This window comes from Neltuma alba, unplaced genomic scaffold, assembly GCF_004799145.2.
Source record: "Neltuma alba isolate B1F8T4 unplaced genomic scaffold, ASM479914v2 tig00003226_pilon, whole genome shotgun sequence".
Classification (NCBI taxonomy): domain Eukaryota; kingdom Viridiplantae; phylum Streptophyta; class Magnoliopsida; order Fabales; family Fabaceae; genus Neltuma; species Neltuma alba.
Window position 1 is genome coordinate 216,481 of NW_021633195.1, and position 19,190 is coordinate 235,670.

The 19,190-nt window shown below is 37.9% G+C and overlaps 1 protein-coding gene across 1 annotated transcript; it reads left to right on the top strand.

Moving 5' to 3' along the window:
- The first annotated feature begins 3,382 nt into the window (after positions 1 to 3,382).
- On the top strand, positions 3,383 to 8,542 carry LOC114740981 (uncharacterized). The gene is made up of 3 exons (XM_028929236.1): positions 3,383 to 5,862; positions 5,956 to 7,381; positions 7,517 to 8,542. Exons 1-3 carry the CDS (start codon positions 3,383 to 3,385, stop codon positions 8,540 to 8,542), a joined length of 4,932 nt encoding a protein of 1,643 aa, XP_028785069.1.
- Positions 8,543 to 19,190: the final 10,648 nt, after the last annotated feature.

Genomic DNA, 19,190 nt, shown 5'->3' on the forward strand with positions numbered 1-19,190 from the left:
CGTCTCTGCCCTTCGTCGTGGCCAATTCCTGGCTACACCGTGGTGAAACCATGCGTGTGAGGATCTTTTGCTCTTGAAATTCTTCGTCATGGTAAGAACTTCCACTGATTTGACTGATTACTAAATGCCTTGAGAGCCAAGATCACAAATTAACCCAAGATTGCACTACAATGATACAGCCTTAGGACATTTCACTCTCGGAGCCTTAATTGAATCCTAAATAGCTAAGTGTTTAAAAAACATTGTAAAATTGGATTTGATTGTCAAAGTTCATGGTCGATAAGGATAAAAGAAATGATGTAAGGAAAAAGTGCTTGTTTTTGAACTTTTAGTTATAAGAGTAGTGAAGTGGAATAGTTTTGGATTGAAGGGTTTTAGTAAAAACGTTTTTGGTAATGGGAATTGAGCTATCCCTATTTTTTCAAAATACTGGGAGCTGAAAGCACTAAGTCTTAATTAAAATCCTAAACAATCGTTTAGGCCCAATGCTTGAATTAGTGAAAATCACTTTGGTCAAAATAAATTAACACTTTCTCAAAACATTATTGCAAGACCACTTAGTGTCTAAATAAAATGGAGTAATGCAATGCTCTCCTTGGATACTGATTAGTATCCAAGACCCAATGGCAATCAAATTAACTAATAATAATCATTGCAAATCAATCAAAAGCCAAGGGTTAAGAAAGATATAATCATACATTACTTAAAAAACCACATCAACATCATCTAAGTCAAATACAAGAAAATCAATCATAAGGATAACTTATTAGCAATTCAAGGTAGCAGAATATGAATTTAAATCCTGAATTTAGAGATTCAAATACACATAGCTACAACAATTGAAAATAGCAACACCCTATTGTAGTTTATGAGCTCAAGCTTAAATCCCCAACACCTAAGAGTACCACAAGTTCAGCCACTCATAGCTCCAATCTTGCTCCAATCAGTTTCAACACTCTTGGTAACCATGGAAGACGAAATAGGTATGAAAAGGTGACGTAGAGGTGGAATAGTGAGGATTAATCAGTTCAAATATGGAAGATTGTTGATGAAATGAAGTAAAAGTGAAGAATTTATGGTTGGGAGTGGTGGAGAGTTGAGAGAAAATGAGAGGAAGTGAGATTATGTGTTTCTGAAAGTGGAATGGTGGCAGGCTCCTCAGAATTTCGAGCTCTTAACCTAATTTGGGGGTTCCCAAACTCAGATAAGTAAAACTCTACTTTTTGCTATCTGATGGTTGTTGCTGCAGTGAAACCAATTCATTTCTATGGTTAAGAATCTAGGGAGGAGGTGTTGTGAGCTTGAGGACTTCACTGCAACAAAGACCATCTTGTGTCGCGACGAAGAATACAGAGAGGGTAACTCTTTCAGGTTCTTTTTTGAGTTGGCTTTCTTTCATCATACTTTAAGCTCCCTGATAACCTCTCAAAATTCCTACTGAATTAAGCTGATTTAACGCTCTTTTATTGGGTTTATAAGTCAATTTTGCAGGAAACAAAGCCTGAGGAGAGTAAAGAATGGAGTAAAGCTGAAAAGAAGGCATCCGCCGCAGCCTCTTGGAAGAAAACGCCGCGGCAGATCAAACAGAAAGGGAGGAGTGCGCCTCTGTGAAATCCGCCGCGGCGCCTTGCTGAATCCGCCGCGGTGCCCAAGCTATCTCGGAGGAAACCTGTTCGGTGAAATCCGCCGCGACCTATTATCACATGCGCCGCGGCGCCTGAGCCACAATGTCATTCTGTAATAGGCGCCGCGATGCCTGAAGGAATACGCCGCGGCACCTGGCCCCTCGCAGTTATGCGTTTTACTTGCTAACTTAAAACATTAGGGCATATAGAGGTGGAACTGGGTTTTCTGAAGGGGGTTCGACTTTTGGAGCAATTTTGGAGGCTGGCTCTGCTAGGGTTTGGAGTTTTGGAGGCTTGGAACCTTTGGGCTTGAAGCTAGAAGAGATTCAAAGCTTGTAACTTGAATTTTCTGGGTTTCCTTCTTCTTCCCTTCTTGTTTCTGCTATGACTACTAGATACTCTTATAGTTGTAGTTCTTTACTCGATATGTATAGCTAAATCCGTTTTTCTAGGGTTATTTTGATCTATTGTATGGATTGAGACTTGGGTTTTACTATCTCTTTAGTGTTAATGATAATATTCGTTGTTTTTACTTTGAGCTTAATGCTTCCTTTTGTCTGGCCATCATTTGGATTGATTGATTGATTAGTTTAACTTGAGAGTTAAACTAATTCGTGAACTTTGGTAAAAACATGCTAGTCCAGAAATTTATTTGAGTGAATAGATGGTTTGTCGATTGATCAGAGATGTATCTGTTGACCTAGCATAGACTAAATGGGTTTTGGTTTTTAAAGAGCAACCTTTTCAAACAAATGCAAGAGATTGCTGTGTTTTAATTGTGTTTGCAACATTTGGTTTTGACTTGAGAAAGCTTAATCAATTCTATAAACCCAGGCTAACTGAACTTATTGTAAAGCACTACTTGAGAAGTAATTAATCCAGTTTCATGAAGTACTTTAGTGAAGAATAACCCTAGTCTCTTAATTGTTTCAAGGTCGATTTGATTTTATACTGCTTTAAACCATTGTTTTCTTAATTTTCATTTCACAAACTCTTTTACAACAATTTTTTCACTTAACCTAATCAAATACACAATTATGATTTTTCAACTCATCTAGCCTTAGTCTCTGAGGGAACGATACTTTTTATATTACTTGTGACCCGTCCACTTGCGGTCAAGTTATTGGTGAACAAGTTTTTGGCGCCGTTGCCGGGGACTAACGGCTAGAGTGTTTGAGGTTGATTGTCCTTATTGTGTGCTTGGTTACGCTTAAGTTTCAGTTAGCATTTGTAGTGATTATAGGTAGTAGTAGTATTTATTTTGTTCATTTCTCTTGATAAGTTTGATACTTTTGTTTTTGATTTGAATGTGCAGGTAACCCCTGACGCATGCAAGGAAGACTGGAAGTTATTGTGGAAGAAGTTACTGAAGAAGTATCCAGGTCGGGAGAAACTGAAAACACACCGGAGATTCAACAACAAACTCAGTTACTTCCACCGCCGCCACCACCACCACCACCACTTGAATCAGAATCAGAAGAAAACATGGCAGAGGAAGATGAGAATAATGTGTACACCCTGGATGACTATTTGGATAAAGAAGGGCAGACTTTTCACTCAAGTATCCGGCTACCAGACATTCAAGCCAGGAATTTTGAAATCAAGCCCGTTATGATTCAACTACTGGGGATGATGGGTACTTTTGAAGGAAATTTTAAGGATGATCCAATGAGCATTTGACCAAGTTTATAGAGGTTTGTGAGAACTTCAAACAAACTGGGGTTACTAAAGATGCACTGCGATTGAGATTGTTCCCCATGTCATTATCTCACAAGGCGAAAACGTGGTTGAATTCTTTACCAAAACACTCCATTAAGACTTGGGATGATCTTGTGTCTAAGTTCAAGGGCAGATTTATTCCAAGGGGCAAACGTGCTACATTAAGGGGTGAATTGCTTTCTTTCGAGCAGCATCCGGATGAGTTATTCTACGAGGCTTGGGAAAGATTCAAGGATATGTGGAGAAATTGTCCAAATCATGAGCAAAAGAAATATGTTCTAATGGAAGCCTTCTGGAATGGGTTGAATGATCAGACAGTGACAATGCTGAATACCGCTTCAAACGGAGGAATCGGAAAGATGAAGGTAAATGAGCTATATGAACTGTATGAAGAGGTGGCATCTAGCACTATGCAACAGTATAACAAAAGAAGGCAAAGTTCTGGGAGATATAAGGAGCCTAGTTCTTCATCATCAAGGGATATTGCATCGCAACTTGAAGCAATATCTAAGAGATTTGACAATCTGGAATTGCAGATTAAGAAAGGAAATGCTGCAGGAGTTCATGCACTTCAGGCTCCGGGATACACTTGTGACCATTGTAATGAGGAACATCATTCTGATCAATGCCCATACACCTTGGAGACAGTCAATTATATGAATAATGCGCAGCAAAGACCACAAGGAAGCCCTTACTCTCAAACTTACAATCCAAATTTGAGAAATCACCCAAATTTCTCTTGGCGAAATGGGCCAAGTTTGAATCCTCCACAAATATTACCATCTGGTGCTAAACAAATGGGGCCTCCTGGTTTTCATGGTCAACCACAGCAACATCAATTGCAACAGCAGCATCCTCAAAAGGAAGAATCCAAAATTGAGAAGATGTTTGCTCAACTATTAGCAAATCAAGAATCTGCAAGGGCTGAGAATAAGGCAACATTTTCTCTCCATGAAACTGCCATCAAGAATCTCGAGGTGCAAATGGGTCAACTGGCTTCACAAATGAATGTACTCACAAGAAGCAGCTTACCAAGTGATACCATTCCCAATCCAAAAAGGGATGGTAATGAAGAGTGCAAAGCTATCAGTTTGAGAAGTGGAAAGCAATACCTGACATTCAGAGGCCTAGTCAGACGCAAGGACATCACTAACAGTATGGCGACTGACCTTGATACAAATGAGCTTTCAGAAGAAGGTGGTATAGTAGAAGAGGAAGAAACCAAGAAAAGGAAACAAACAGAAGAAAATCTCACTGATGTGGTTCGAGGAAAGAATGTAGAGGGTGAAATGGTTGATGATAAAAAGAGGAAGACAACTCCCCCTCTTGCTACACAGATGCCGCCACTTCCCTTTCCTCAAAGGTTCAAGAAGAAAGATGAAGATGTCCAGTTCAAGAAATTTGTGGACATGTTTAAGCAATTACACATCAACATCCCGTTTGCTGAAGCATTAGAGCAGATGCCTAAGTATGCTAAGTTTCTTAAGGATGTTCTCTCCAAAAAGAAGAGATTTGGTGAATTTGAAACGGTGGCTCTGACTGAAGATTGTAGTGCCATCTTGCAGCGAAAACTCCCACCCAAATTGAGAGATCCAGGCAGCTTTTATATTCCTTGTAACATAGGCAAACACTTCAATGGAAAAGCCCTATGCGATTTGGGAGCAAGTGTTAACTTGATGCCTCTAGCTGTATTTAATCGATTAAATTTGGGTGAAGCAAGGCCAACAACTGTTACATTGCTCTTTGCTGACAGAAGTATCTCATATCCAAAAGGGATTGTAGAAGATGTCTTGGTGAAGGTAGACAAATTCATATTCCCAGCTGATTTCATTGTGTTAGACTGTGAGGTAGATTGGAATATCCCCATTATTTTGGGACGGCCATTCTTAGCTACTGCAAGAACCCTCATTGACGTAGAAAAGGGTGAGATCACCATGCGAGTAAATGATGAGAAGGTGATATTCAACATGAATCAAGCCTTGAAGTTTCCAGATGATTCTGCTCACTGTAATTGTATCGATGTGATTGATTCTACAGTGCAAGAGGAGTTGATTAACTCTTTGACCAAAGACCCATTAGAAGCATTGTTGATTGGAGAAACAAGTAGTATTGATGGCAAGGTTGAAGCTTATGCAGAAATGATGAGTATTGAAGCATTTCCGTATCGAAAAGCTAAGACTTTTGAGCCTCTGGATGTGACTAGTGCTTTAAGCTCTCCTCTAAAGCCTTCTGTGGATGAACCGCCGGTGTTGGAGTTGAAGACTTTACCATCACATCTCAAGTATGCCTACTTGGGTAATTCTACTACTTTACCTGTGATCGTTTCTTCTAAGTTGTCCACGTTGCAAGAAGAGAAACTGTTAAGGGTCTTGAGACACCACAAGAAAGCTATTGGGTGGTCCATAGCTGACATCAAAGGGATCAGCCCTTCTATTTGTATGCACAAGATTTTATTAGAGGATGGTCACAAACCTTCCATTGAGCATCAAAGGAGATTAAACCCAGTTATGAAAGAAGTAGTCAAGAAAGAGATCCTGAAATGGCTTTCTGCTGGCATAGTCTACCCTATTTCTGATAGTTCATGGGTGAGCCCAGTTCAATGCGTCCCTAAAAAAGGCGGTATAACTGTAGTGGCTAACACCCAAAATGAGCTAGTTCCAACTCGTACTGTGACTGGGTGGAGAATTTGCATGGATTATCGAAAGTTAAATACAGCAACCAGAAAAGACCATTTCCCGCTGCCATTTATTGATCAGATGTTGGATAAACTTGCTGGGCAAGAATTCTTTTGTTTCTTGGATGGGTATTCAGGATACAACCAAATTGTAATAGCCCCAGAAGATCAAGAGAAAACAACCTTTACTTGTCCATATGGCACGTTTGCTTTCAAAAGAATGCCATTTGGTCTTTGCAATGCTCCAGCAACATTTCAAAGATGCATGATGGCCATCTTTGCTGACATGATTGAGAAAACAATTGAAGTGTTCATGGATGACTTCTCTGTTTTTGGAGATTCTTTTGATTGTTGTTTAGATAATTTGGCGGCTGTTTTGCAAAGATGTGAAGAAACTAATTTGGTTCTGAATTGGGAAAAATGTCACTTCATGGTGCAAGAGGGCATTGTCCTTGGTCATCGAGTATCCAAACAAGGCCTAGAAGTTGACAAGGCAAAGATATCTGTTATTGAGCAATTGCCTCCACCAACAAGTGTTAAGGGTATTAGAAGTTTCTTGGGTCATGCGGGATTCTACCGTCGTTTCATTAAAGATTTCTCTAAAATCACTAAGCCTTTGTGCAATTTGTTGGAGAAAGATAGGGAGTTCAAGTTTGATGACACTTGTATGAACTCTTTTGAAGAATTAAAGAAGAAGCTCACCTCAGCACCAATTTTAGTGGCACCTAATTGGGAGCTACCCTTCATCATTATGGCAGATGCTAGTGATTTTGCCGTTGGAGCAGTTCTAGGACAAAAAGTAGAAAAGGTCTTCCATCCCATCTACTATGCTAGTAAAACTTTGGATGATGCCCAACTTAACTACACTACTACAGAGAAAGAATTGCTTGCAGTGGTGTTTGCTTGTGAGAAATTCCGGTCTTATATTGTGAGCACCAAAGTGACTATCTATACGGACCACTCTGCCCTAAAGTATCTGTTTACCAAGAAAGATTCCAAAGCACGCCTAATTCGATGGGTCCTTTTGCTTCAAGAATTTGACTTGGAAATTGTTGATAGGAAAGGCACTGAGAACCAAGTGGCCGATCATCTATCTCGATTAAGTAGTGAAGCTCAACATGATCATTGTCAAGAGATCAATGCAGCTTTTCCCGATGAATGCTTGTTCTTTGTGGATAACTCAACTACTCCATGGTATGCAGATCTGGTTAATTATCTGGTTTGTGGAACTCTGCCACTAGACCTTAACTCCCATCAAAAGAGGAAATTTCTTCACGATGCAAAGATGTACTTCTGGGAAGAACCTTACTTGTTCAAAAGATGTGCCGATCAGATGATAAGAAGATGTGTTCCGGAAGTTGAGCAGCAAGATATTCTAGAGTGTTGCCACTCTTCAGCTTATGGTGGGCACTTTAGAGGAGAGAAAACGGCTGCCAAAGTCCTTCAAAGTGGTTTTTATTGGCCTTCACTATTTAAAGATGCATATGCCTTTGTGATCCGATGTGATCGGTGTCAACGAGTGGGAAACATATCAAGAAGGAATGAAATGCCTCTGAATAATATTCTGGAAGTTGAACTCTTTGATGTATGGGGAATTGACTTCATGGGCCCGTTTCCAAAGTCTCTCAATCAAGAGTACATTCTGGTTGCTGTGGATTATGTCTCGAAATGGGTTGAAGCTACTGCATGTGTATCCAGTGATGCTAAAACGGTGATCAAATTCTTAAAGAAAAACATCTTCACGAGATTTGGAGCACCTCGGGCTATTATTAGTGATGGCGGTTCTCACTTTTGCAATCATCAATTTCAAGCTCTGATGAAGAAATATGGTGTAAAGCACAGGGTAACTTTGGCTTATCATCCTCAGTCAAATGGCCAAGCAGAAATATCCAACCGAGAGATCAAAAGCATTCTTGAGAAGGTAGTAGGTGCAACAAGAAAGGATTGGTCATTAAAACTGGATGATGCTCTTTGGGCCTACAGGACAGCATATAAAACTCCGATTGGGATGTCTCCCTATCGGTTGGTGTTTGGAAAAGCATGTCATCTGCCTGTAGAATTGGAACATGGAGCTTATTGGGCCATAAAAAAGCTCAACTTTGACTTTCAAGCTGTTGGTGCAAAAAGGCTCCTACAACTGAATGAGTTAGAGGAATTTCGCCTTAATGCCTATGAAAGTGCAAGGCTCTATAAGGAACGGACCAAGAAGTATCATGATCAGAAAATTATCCCCAAGGTCTTTGAAGCGGGGCAAAAGGTGTTACTTCATAATTCCAAATTGAGATTATTTCCGGGCAAACTCAAATCACGTTGGTCAAGGCCATTCACTGTGGTACAAGCTGCTAACCATGGTGCGGTGGAGCTGGAAAATGAAAAAGGTGAAAGATTTCATGCAAATGGCCATCATCTGAAGCATTGTTGGGGTGGAAAAGTGGATGTCAAGTCTCTACAATCTACTTTGCTGAACAATGCACCTTTTGATGCATACGGTTCACCAAAAATCGCGAAAAGAATCAATGTGTAGATTTCAACCCCTTTCTTTTTCATAGCAGACTTTTTCGAACTTCTAACGAAAGGTCTTTTTCTTACTTTTTCAAGAAAGACGACTTTTGACCCATTTATCTATATTAATTTATATTAATATTATTCTATATTAATAATTATAAAAATAAAATCATAACAGAGCTGAAGAGTCAGGCTGAAGACTATAAACCAAGCGCTACTTGGGAGGCAACCCAAGCTCTAAACTTGCCTTTGATGTGTTTCTTTTATTTCAGTTTTGTTTTAGTAGATTTATGTTTGATCTTTGTTTTTGTAGGCCTTTTGGTTTATTCCTCAAACTTTGGAGCTTAGCAGGAGTGGTTGATTTCTAATTAGCGCAACCAGGGAAGTACATCTAACTTTAATCTCCAGCAGTGGCATTGACCTTGATTGGTTTGAATTTGTGTTAAATTGAGGCTTGTGGGTTTTGCTTTTATGTGGTTGTTTGTCTTGTGTTTGTTTTTATGCTTATGCTTTGTGTTTAGTCTTGTTTTATTGTGTGTAGGGTGTTTGAGTTTGATAGGTCCAGTCTGTGTTTATTAATTTTTCGTGTAGGCCTTCTCTGTGTGAGGCGCCGCGGCGCATTTGATCAGAAGCCGCGACGCCTCGTCTGTTCAGAGTCCTCTTTCTGTAATAGGCGCCGCGGCCCCTGTGTTAATCCGCCGCGACGCCTTCGTCTGTGGTGTTCGGTTTGTCTCGGTAAAAACCGCCGCGGCGTTTAGACATAGACGCCACGGCGCGCTTTCTTTAACAAGAGTGTTCGGTTCTGTAAAAGGCGCTGCGGCGCCTTGGTGAATCTGCCGTGGCGCCTTATCGCATTCCAGATTTGTGTTCCCCGTTTTAGCCTTGCTCATTTGTCTCAATACCCACTTTGCCCTTGCGTATCTGACCGGTTTTGAGGGTAGATTCTTTGATTTAATTTTAAAACCCTAACCCTTTGGTCTTTTCACTCCCAATCCCAATTTCAAAACCCCCCATTCCCGTCAAAACCTTACTTCGGTCCTATATTCAGCTTCTCCCATTGTGTATCTTCAATCTCCCATCGCCTATCAATCTCCTGTCACCCCTCAGTCCCTCGTCGCCAGCCATCGCCCCTCGGTCTCCAACCACCGGTCGCCTTCTCCCTCTCGTCTCCAACCGCCATTCCTTCTCTCCCTCAAGTCGGCAACTCTCTTCTTTGTTCTTGCTTCGGTCCGCTTCCATCCTTTCTTCGTTCGCCGGTTAGTGTTCTTGTTTTTTCTGTTATTTATTTTCTTCTAGTTTAGTTTTGCTGAGGATGGGTAATGTTAGGGTTGAGCATTGTGGTTAGATGAATTTTTGAACTCTAGATGGGGGCATTTTGATTCTCTGAAGTTACATTGTGGTTAGGTGATAATTCCTTATTGTCCAACTATTTGTGAACATATACTGATTAAAATGTGATACTTGTGAAATTGAGTGATCATAGCTTGGACCTGATTTGAGAAAATGAGATGCTTGTCTAAATTTTCAAATAACACCGGTTCATTACCCAAGTTATGTTGTTCTTTTTCACTTGTAACTGATTTGGAAATGTTATTCTGATTAGTGAAATTAGTTTAAATTGGCAGCTACTGATGGTTGTCTGATTTTGAAATTAAAGACAAAAGCCTGTGAACTTGGTTTGAATTGGGAGTATGTCTGATTTAAGTGAAATTAAATTGTAGTGTGTTATTTGCTTAGTTTGTGTGTGGTGTGCTTTGTTTTCTCTTTGCAGGTAACAATCCAATGGCCCCCAGGAAGAAAGCCCGTGCTACCTCCCCTGATCCTCCAATCAAAGAGCTTATTGAAAAAAGAGGTTTGCATCAAGAAAGAGAATTTCCGTGCACAAATAAATTCGGTTTCTATAAGAAAGCAAGGAAGCTCAACCTCTTAAATCTGATTGGTCCCAAAAGCGAAGGGAATGAGAAGCTGGTCAGAAAATTCTATGTTAGGGTGGCAACAAACTTGAGTAATGAGATGTTTATACGGTACCAAGCGTTTCCTCATTACTCCGGTGCGCATCAGAGATCACTATGAGCTTCCCGAGGTGGACAAGTGCCAATATCAGTATTATCTCAACAATCAGAAGGAGATTCCCCTCGATGCCATCTCAGCAACACTCACTGGTTCTGATGAGATGTGGGTGCGGCCTAAGAGGGCCAGGCATATATTATGAGAAAAGACATGATACCGGAGGCCAGAATCTGGTTGCATATTGTCACAAGAAACATTATGCCAACCACACATCTCAGTGAAGCCCCAAGGAATCTGGCACTCCTGATATATCTGCTTATGATCAAGGCAACAGTAGATGTAGGAAAATTGATTTTTGATGCCATCTGGGATGCCTGCAGAGCCCACAATACAAATCTCGTCATGCCTCACCTCATCTCGGATCTGCTATCTAAAGTGGGGGTAGAGTGGAAAGACAAAGACCGAAAGTTCAAACCTGTTTCACCATTCAACTACTCTAATCTGGTTCCTGAACGAGAACAACAACGGATCACTGAAGCCATGTTTGCTGAACAATTCCCGAGGAATATAGGAGGCAACAGGAAGCTCGAGCCAGTGCCAGTGTTGACCCTACCACTCAAAGCTTGGATCTCCTCCATGAGAAATTGGACAGAGAGATACGTCACAGGAGACGTAGACAAAGGCGCATGGAGGAGCTATTAGTCCAGATTGCAAGGAAATTGGACATTGATGCGCCGGATGTGGAAGATACAAGCACTGAGGCAGAGTCACCAAGATGAACATGAAGCTGGAACTTCTGGGGCTGGTATTGGCTCGGGCGATGATATGGCTGTCGATCCATATGCAGAGGGTGATGAGGATCAGGGGGATCAGCATTCTGAGGAGGAGGATGACTAGCTGGGGCCATTTCTGCTGCTGTTGTTGCTTGCTTTGCTGCTTTTGTCATTTTGTGTGTTTTTGAATTTTCTTGCATTTTGGTCTATTTTGTGTGTTGTTTGCTTCTATGATTCTGGCAAGGCTACTGATGGCCTGTTGAACTGATTCTGACTGTTGACTAATATCTGTCATTGTTGTTTGAAATTGTGAATGGTTAACGGATCTTTTGATTGATTAATTTGTGGATGCCTTTAGTAATTGATGATTTCATTATGATTATCTGATGACATACTATTGATAGTTGTGCATACTGATATACTTGTACAGGAAGAAAGCGAAATTTTGACCTTTCATGCAGCGAATTTATTGTTTTTTCAATTCTGCCTGCATGCCCTGATCTTTACTTCCTCTTGTTGACAGTGAGGACACTGTCAATTTTAAGTTTGGGGGTGAGGATTGAAATTTTTGGATAATAGGATTTTTATGGATAACAGGATTAAATTTGAAAATTTTGTGGATAACAGGGTTATATTTGAAAATTTTTGAAAGGTCATTTTGTTGAGAAAATTTTGAAACAGCTGAAACAGTAGAAATTTTGTCAGCTTAAATTTTTGCTCGGTTGATTTTATGAAATATGCTGTGAAGTGGCAAGTTGTCAGTTGAGAATGTATGAATGGTCCAATGATTGAACAAAATGCTTAGTTACTATGCTTGATAGGAAGTTTTGAATTGCTCTTTGATGCTTGATTTGTGAGGTTAAAACCTATGTTTCTTTAATTTTGGAGAAACTAATGCACTAAAAGGGTCAAGACATTTCAAGGGGTTATGTTGAGGTTGAGTGGATAATTTAGCCTCTATACTTTTGTTTCAACTAAATTGTTTCATAACCTTCTTCTGATTTCTCAAAGTTTATAGTTTGTTCTATATGAATTTGAAAAAGGATTAGGGCAGTTCTTAAATGCGTTTGAGCCTTTCAAGCTGACCTTATAGGTTTTATCCTTTGAACCCATGCTTTGAGCCAAAAAAAAAAAAGTATATATGTTCAAGTTTTGTTTCAAACCCTAACCTCTTCCTAACCCAAAACCAATTGAGAAAAACCATGAAATCCTAGCTTTGAGATAAATGGAAGTTGAAAGGATAAGGGGTTTGATGAAATGTGGAGATTTTGAAAGGTTGGCAGGGGTAGTCAATTATTCTGAAAATTAAAGTGTTAGGAGCTAAGCTGTAAATTTTTGTTTTCAATGTGAAAAAAAAAAACAGCAAAAAACAAAAAAAAAAAAAAAAATGTATATATACATATCTATATACAAATAATTGTGGTACAAGTTTGGGAGAATGAAAGTGGTTGAAGTAAGTTCTGATTATTGAATATCTATTTATCTCAAAGTATTTGTATGATCTACTTTCCCCTTTCTTTCCTAAGCCATTACCTCTTGGCCACGTTATAAGCCGAAAAGTCCCTTTGATTTCAAATGTATATGGGGTGAGTTGTAGACAGAGAGAGAGAAGAAGTTAGGCTTATGAAAGGATGCGGTTGAAGGTTAGCTAGTATGTTGGCTAAAGTCTCCCATTCCACTGAAACAGTATCTTAAGAGATGCTCATTGACTCTATACACACACTCACACTCCAAAATCATTGAAAGTTTGTTTTAAGTTCATGAAACTTGTTTCTTTGGGTGATTCAGTAATTTCCTATCCTGTATAATTTCTTGAGCATTTGATGAGGATACAACTGTTCCTACAATCTTTAATGTGCAATTTTGTCACTTAGTCGCTGGTTTGTTGTTTTACTCGAGGACGAGCAAAAGTGTAAGTTTGGGGGTGTGATAACCTCTCAAAATTCCTACTGAATTAAGCTGATTTAACGCTCTTTTATTGGGTTTATAAGTCAATTTTGCAGGAAACAAAGCCTGAGGAGAGTAAAGAATGGAGTAAAGCTGAAAAGAAGGCATCCGCCGCGGCCTCTTGGAGAAAACGCCGCGGCGGATCAAACAGAAAGGGAGGAGTACGCCTCTGTGAAATCCGCCGCGACCCCCAAGCTATCTCGGAGGAAACCTGTTCGGTGAAATCCGCGCGGCCTATTATCACGTGCGCCGCAGCGCCTGAGCCACAATGTCATTCTGTAATAGGCGCCGCGGCGCCTGAAGGAATACGCCGCGGCGCCTGGCCCTCGCAGCTATGCGTTTTACTTGCTAACTTAAAAAATTAGGGCATATAGAGGTGGAGACTGGGTTTTCTGAAGGGGGTTCGACTTTTGGAGCAATTTTGGAGGCTGGCTCTGCTAGGGTTTGGAGTTTTGGAGGCTTGGAACCTTTGGGCTTGAAGCTAGAAGAGATTCAAAGCTTGTAACTTGAATTTTCTGGGTTTCCTTCTTCTTCCCTTCTTGTTTCTGCTATGACTACTAGATACTCTTATAGTTGTAGTTCTTTACTCGATATGTATAGCTAAATCCATTTTTCTAGGGTTATTTTGATCTATTGTATGGATTGAGACTTGGGTTTTACTATCTCTTTAGTGTTAATGATAATATTCAGTTGTTTTTACTTTGAGCTTAATGCTTCCTTTTGTCTGGCCATCATTTGGATTGATTGATTGATTTGAAAAAAACGTGAACTTTGGTAAAAACATGCTAGTCCAAAATTTATTTGAGTGAATAGATGGTTTGTCGATTGATCAGAGATGTATCTGTTGACCTAGCATAGACTAAATGGGTTTTGGTTTTTAAAGAGCAACCTTTTCAAACAAATGCAAGAGATTGCTGTGTTTTAATTGTGTTTGCAACATTTGGTTTTGACTTGAGAAAGCTTAATCAATTCTATAAACCCAGGCTAACTGAACTTATTGTAAAGCACTACTTGATAAGTAATTAATCCAGTTTCATAAAGTACTTTAGTGAAGAATAACCCTAGTCTCTTAATTGTTTCAAGGTCGATTTGATTTTATACTGCTTTAAACCATTGTTTTCTTAATTTCATTTCACAAACTCTTTTACAACAATTTTTTCACTTAACCTAATCAAATACACAATTATGATTTTTCAACTTATCTAGCCTTAGTCTCTGAGGGAACGATACTTTTTGTTTTACTTGCGACCCGTCCACTTGCGGTCAAGTTATGTGGTAAACACTCCCCAACATGCTTCTTATAATACCTTAATTTATCACCCACTTTTATGTCAAGTGGAAGCAATTGGAACCATTTAATAAGTCACTAAGTTGAAAAAAATTGAATTTTTAAATTCCTTTTCTAGAGTTACTATTCATTATAACCCTAAATTTGACCAAACTTTAAAAAATCATAACTAATTCTAGAAAAAACAAAACGATATGGTTCTAAGTCCTAGTTGAAGCTTTCAATGAACTCTTTAAAAGAAAAATAATTCCAGAATATGATCTCAGCTCATGTGTGCTCAATTCCATCGTCAAAATACACTGTTCATTTGGCAACTTTTTCAATTTTTCAGAATTTATGCCTAACTTTGAAAAGGCATAACTTCTTGTACAAGACTCCAAATTTTATGAATTACCACTTATTTTAAAGCTAAAAATAAGATCTATTGATCTTCTTAATTTCATGACCAAATCTTTCATTTGCTCAAAATGTCGTATGGTTAAATGTTGACTCAACTTAGTTCAACTTTTACCCCTTTTGTGTTTAACCTGCTATAACTCATCTTTAGCCACTCAAACATAATTAAACTATAATTCACAACATATAATGAGTGTATTCACATAGGTTACAAACCTCAATGGTCAACCAAATATCACTTCATAAAAAATATTACAACATTTAGGCATAAAGTTCATGATAATTTCATCAAAATATTCTTCATGATGTAACCACCTCCTTGCCTTTGCCAACACCACTTACAATCCCTATTATGTTATTTGGACATAGAGAAGAATGAGATTTCATGAAAATCTTAGTAGCAAAGAATTACAATCATAATGTTAATCAAGCAAGGTAAGTTATAAGTAAGTTCACAAAACATCCATTAACTTTCATGCCATGTAAGATCATATCAAACCATTCCAAAATCAATACACTAGTGCATTTTGCCAAGGCATACAATACAACCAATCAAACATATTACCATCAAATAGGTTCAATCACAACATGGCATATATCCAAGGAATTATACGAAGTAACCAAGATAACATTAAAATTGTAAATTCTATGCTACCTCTTGTGTCCTTAGATTACACGGCTTCCTCTTTTGATTTTTGAGCTTCCACTTGCTCAACATTATGACCTATCAAACAACAACAATAATTGTATTCCAAATCAACAATACCATCCATTATACAATCCATTCTAAAACTTACCCTTTTAACCTTTAATTTAGGGTTTTAGTATCATCATTCTTTTCACAATTTTCTTAGGTTTTTCCTACATAATTTTTCATGTAGAATCCATATTTGAACTTAAATTTATCAAAATCCAACTCCTTCCCCTTCTAAATTAGTTTGGTTGAATGGTCTCTTTAAAGTTTTAAAAATTCCATTTTCAATTTCACTGCTTCCAAACACATATTCTTCACATGTCTTTTCACAAAATCACCTTCTAAATCCATTAGAAGCATCAAAACAACAAAAATCAAACCCCACGACAACATTCTTCCCTTGGCCGAACAGCATCCCACATGTGCATAACTTGATATCTTTCACACAACAAGGTTCAATCATCATCTAACAATCATTTCCTATCCTTTAATCCATATAACAACTTAATATCAATCACATATCATCAAGAGACCATTGGTACAGCATTAACCCTTGGAGTTTCCAACCTAAACTCTGTCAAAACCAAGTTTAAAACTATCAATCCTAAAAGAATCAAGTACTAGATGGAATAATCAAGCTCTTACCTTGATTAGTGACTTGAAAATTGGTTTCACCTTGATTTTTCTCTCCTCCTTCTCTTCTCTACTTGGATGAAAAGCTCAAGCTCCTCAAGCTCTCAGGTTGGCTGAAAAAAGTGATTGGTGAGAAGAGGGAATAGTATATATAATGCTTGATTCATACTTGCTATGACATAAGTATTTTAACCATTGATTTTTACCATGGGACACTTGGCCTCATCTCTTCTCCTCTTCCTCATCAAGGTGCCATTTGTCCCTCTCAGGTGTCCCTCTTATTGAATGAAGGTGCCACCTTATAGGACACATAAACTCCCATGTGTAAAAATCAACATATTTTATTTAAAATTCTAATACTCTATCCTTCAACAAATTATATTATTCCATCTTTGTCCTCACCCTCCATATATAGCACCATTTAAGTCAAAAAAATGGGGCAAGATTTGGCCCCACCGAGCTTATAGCTATCACACTGTATAATTTCACATAAGCGGTTAAATTTTTCTCGGATCCTATTAAATTTATTGTCTCCAAAACTTTATTTTCTTGCACCAATATATTTCTTTTGATGAGAAAAGGTTTCCTAAATTTTCTCTTATTTTATTTTGGCCTATAACTTCTACAATTGAATTTTTCTCGAAATCAACCCTTTACCGATATAATTTTCAACTTTAAATAATGTAAAGCTAACCACTACATCTCTAGAGGTTGGGAATAATTTTAAAATTCATAATAACCCTTTAAATAATTTTTCTAATTTTTTTACTAATTATTGAGGCCCTATATATTTTAAATAATTTAATTTGGCCAATTTTTCTTTAATTAGCCAAAATCCCTAGAAAATACAGAAAATTCTCAAATAAATTATTTTCATCTTTCAGGCCTTAAATACTCTTATTTACCCTTTATTCTATTTTTTTATGGTTTTTGAAGAATTTTCTAAAATTTCAAGTCTGCATTCCAACTCTATTCAATGTTAACCGGATATTTCAGAAATGATAGTCCGATCCCGATCTGGTTTCAGTTCAAAAGTTGTGCTGTCTATCTGTTGGCCACCCTACTTCATAGACAAACTTGGGATTTACGATCGCAAGTAAGATCGGTTCAGGATCATAGGATCCTTTTCTATCAGAGAGGAAGGGTTGTTTCACAAAATGTACTTCTAAGTAATTGCTCCATAGATCCTATATCTATCTATATGAAGAAGAAATCATGTAGCGAGGGGGATTCTTATTTGTACAAATGGTACTTCAAACTTGGAATGACCGTGAAGAAATTAACGATACTTGTTTATCTTTTGAGTTGTTCTGCCAGATCAGTCGTTCAAGACCTTTGGTCTCTACCCGAACTTGATGATTAACCCATGGTCTATTTTATATTCCTCATTTTTAGGGTTAAAATTAACAAGATGTGACACTTCTCAAGGTTCTTTAACTCCTTTTCTTCTTTTTTCCTCGAGCTCCTTTCATTTGCCTGTAATATTAATCAAGTTTATTGTAATATCTAGTTTCTCATGATCCAAGGTAAATGAAAAATTAAATAAGAGTCATAAAAAACATTTGAAAAAGTATAAATTGATTACAAAAAGCTAGTGATAGAAATTGGCCCAAAAACAAGCAAGAACTGTGTGAAACACTTTAAGAACCTTCAAAATTACTCAAGAAAGGATATAAAATTATGGTTAAATCAACTCCCCAACACTTGAACCTTTGCACTCCTGAGCAAAGCTTTCTAAAATAATTCAAAGAAATGCAAGTGTAGAAGGAAACACCATGCTTAAAAACAGGAACTAAACCAAATTTTAGCCGAGTCACACTCTTAAGGAATCAACAAAAATGAAGTGAAAGAATGCCAAGAAAGTAATTGCGATGAGTGCTTAAATAAAGAAATTAAGCAAAAGAGATTTCTCTCAAGGGTAAGTGTTTGACTCTCAACTCACTTAGGTCCATACAATTTCACTCTAAAAGTCACTTAATTAGTACTCTACCATAAGCTTGTAATAATTCTACCTCTCCACTACAAGAACAATAAGTTGTGAATCAAGAGGACTTTTAAGGTTATAATGATCGGTGGAGGCCAAGTAAAATAAATGGAATGAGAAGGAAAAGAAGTACTATGCATCTTATTCGCTTTCCTCATGTAGTGGGTATCTAGCTTCATTAAAGGTAATGAATTTATTTTATTTTATTTATTTTTCTCTTTTTTTCTTATTTTCTCTCTCTTTTCTTTAACATGGATTTCTTTTAACAAGAGTATCATCTCTCTTTTTTTTTCAAAAAATTCATACTACTTCTTACCTCAAATGGTATTTCGTTTTCTTCCTCAATCAGATACTTCTATCTAGGCCTAAAATCATGCATGTACTCAATGAGTGGTCCAAAATGGCTAGCAATGGTTAAGTGTTTGGGCTTGTGTATAGGTAAAAAGGGATTAGAATTGAATGCCTCAATTATATTTATAAAATAATAGTTCTCTAAGCTTTAATTAAGAAGTAAAACAGGTTCTAGAGAGATATAACATTAAGCAAACACTCGTAACAAAAAAATTTAGGCCCAAATGTCCTTCCTATAGGGTTGTAACATCAAGTGGCCATACTCAGGGCTCGAAAACACATCACACTAATCTCAAGGCATAAAATCACTCATTCAAAGTTGAAAACATTGAGGAGAGAAGATTAATTAAAAAAAGCTGGCATTTAAGAAAATGAATAGTTTCCCAAAACACAAGTAAAAATTTTATTTTACACCCCTTTTCACAAGGTAATGACAAAAATCCAAGTTGGGTAGAATTGTTGATGCAGAAGGGTTAACATCATTGTAGTGAAATTGCAATGCAGAAAGAAAGCAATTTTCAAAAATCAAATATTTTTTCTTTTTAGGATCTTTAGCTTCACCGTGGCAAAGAATCCCAAGAGCAAAAGACT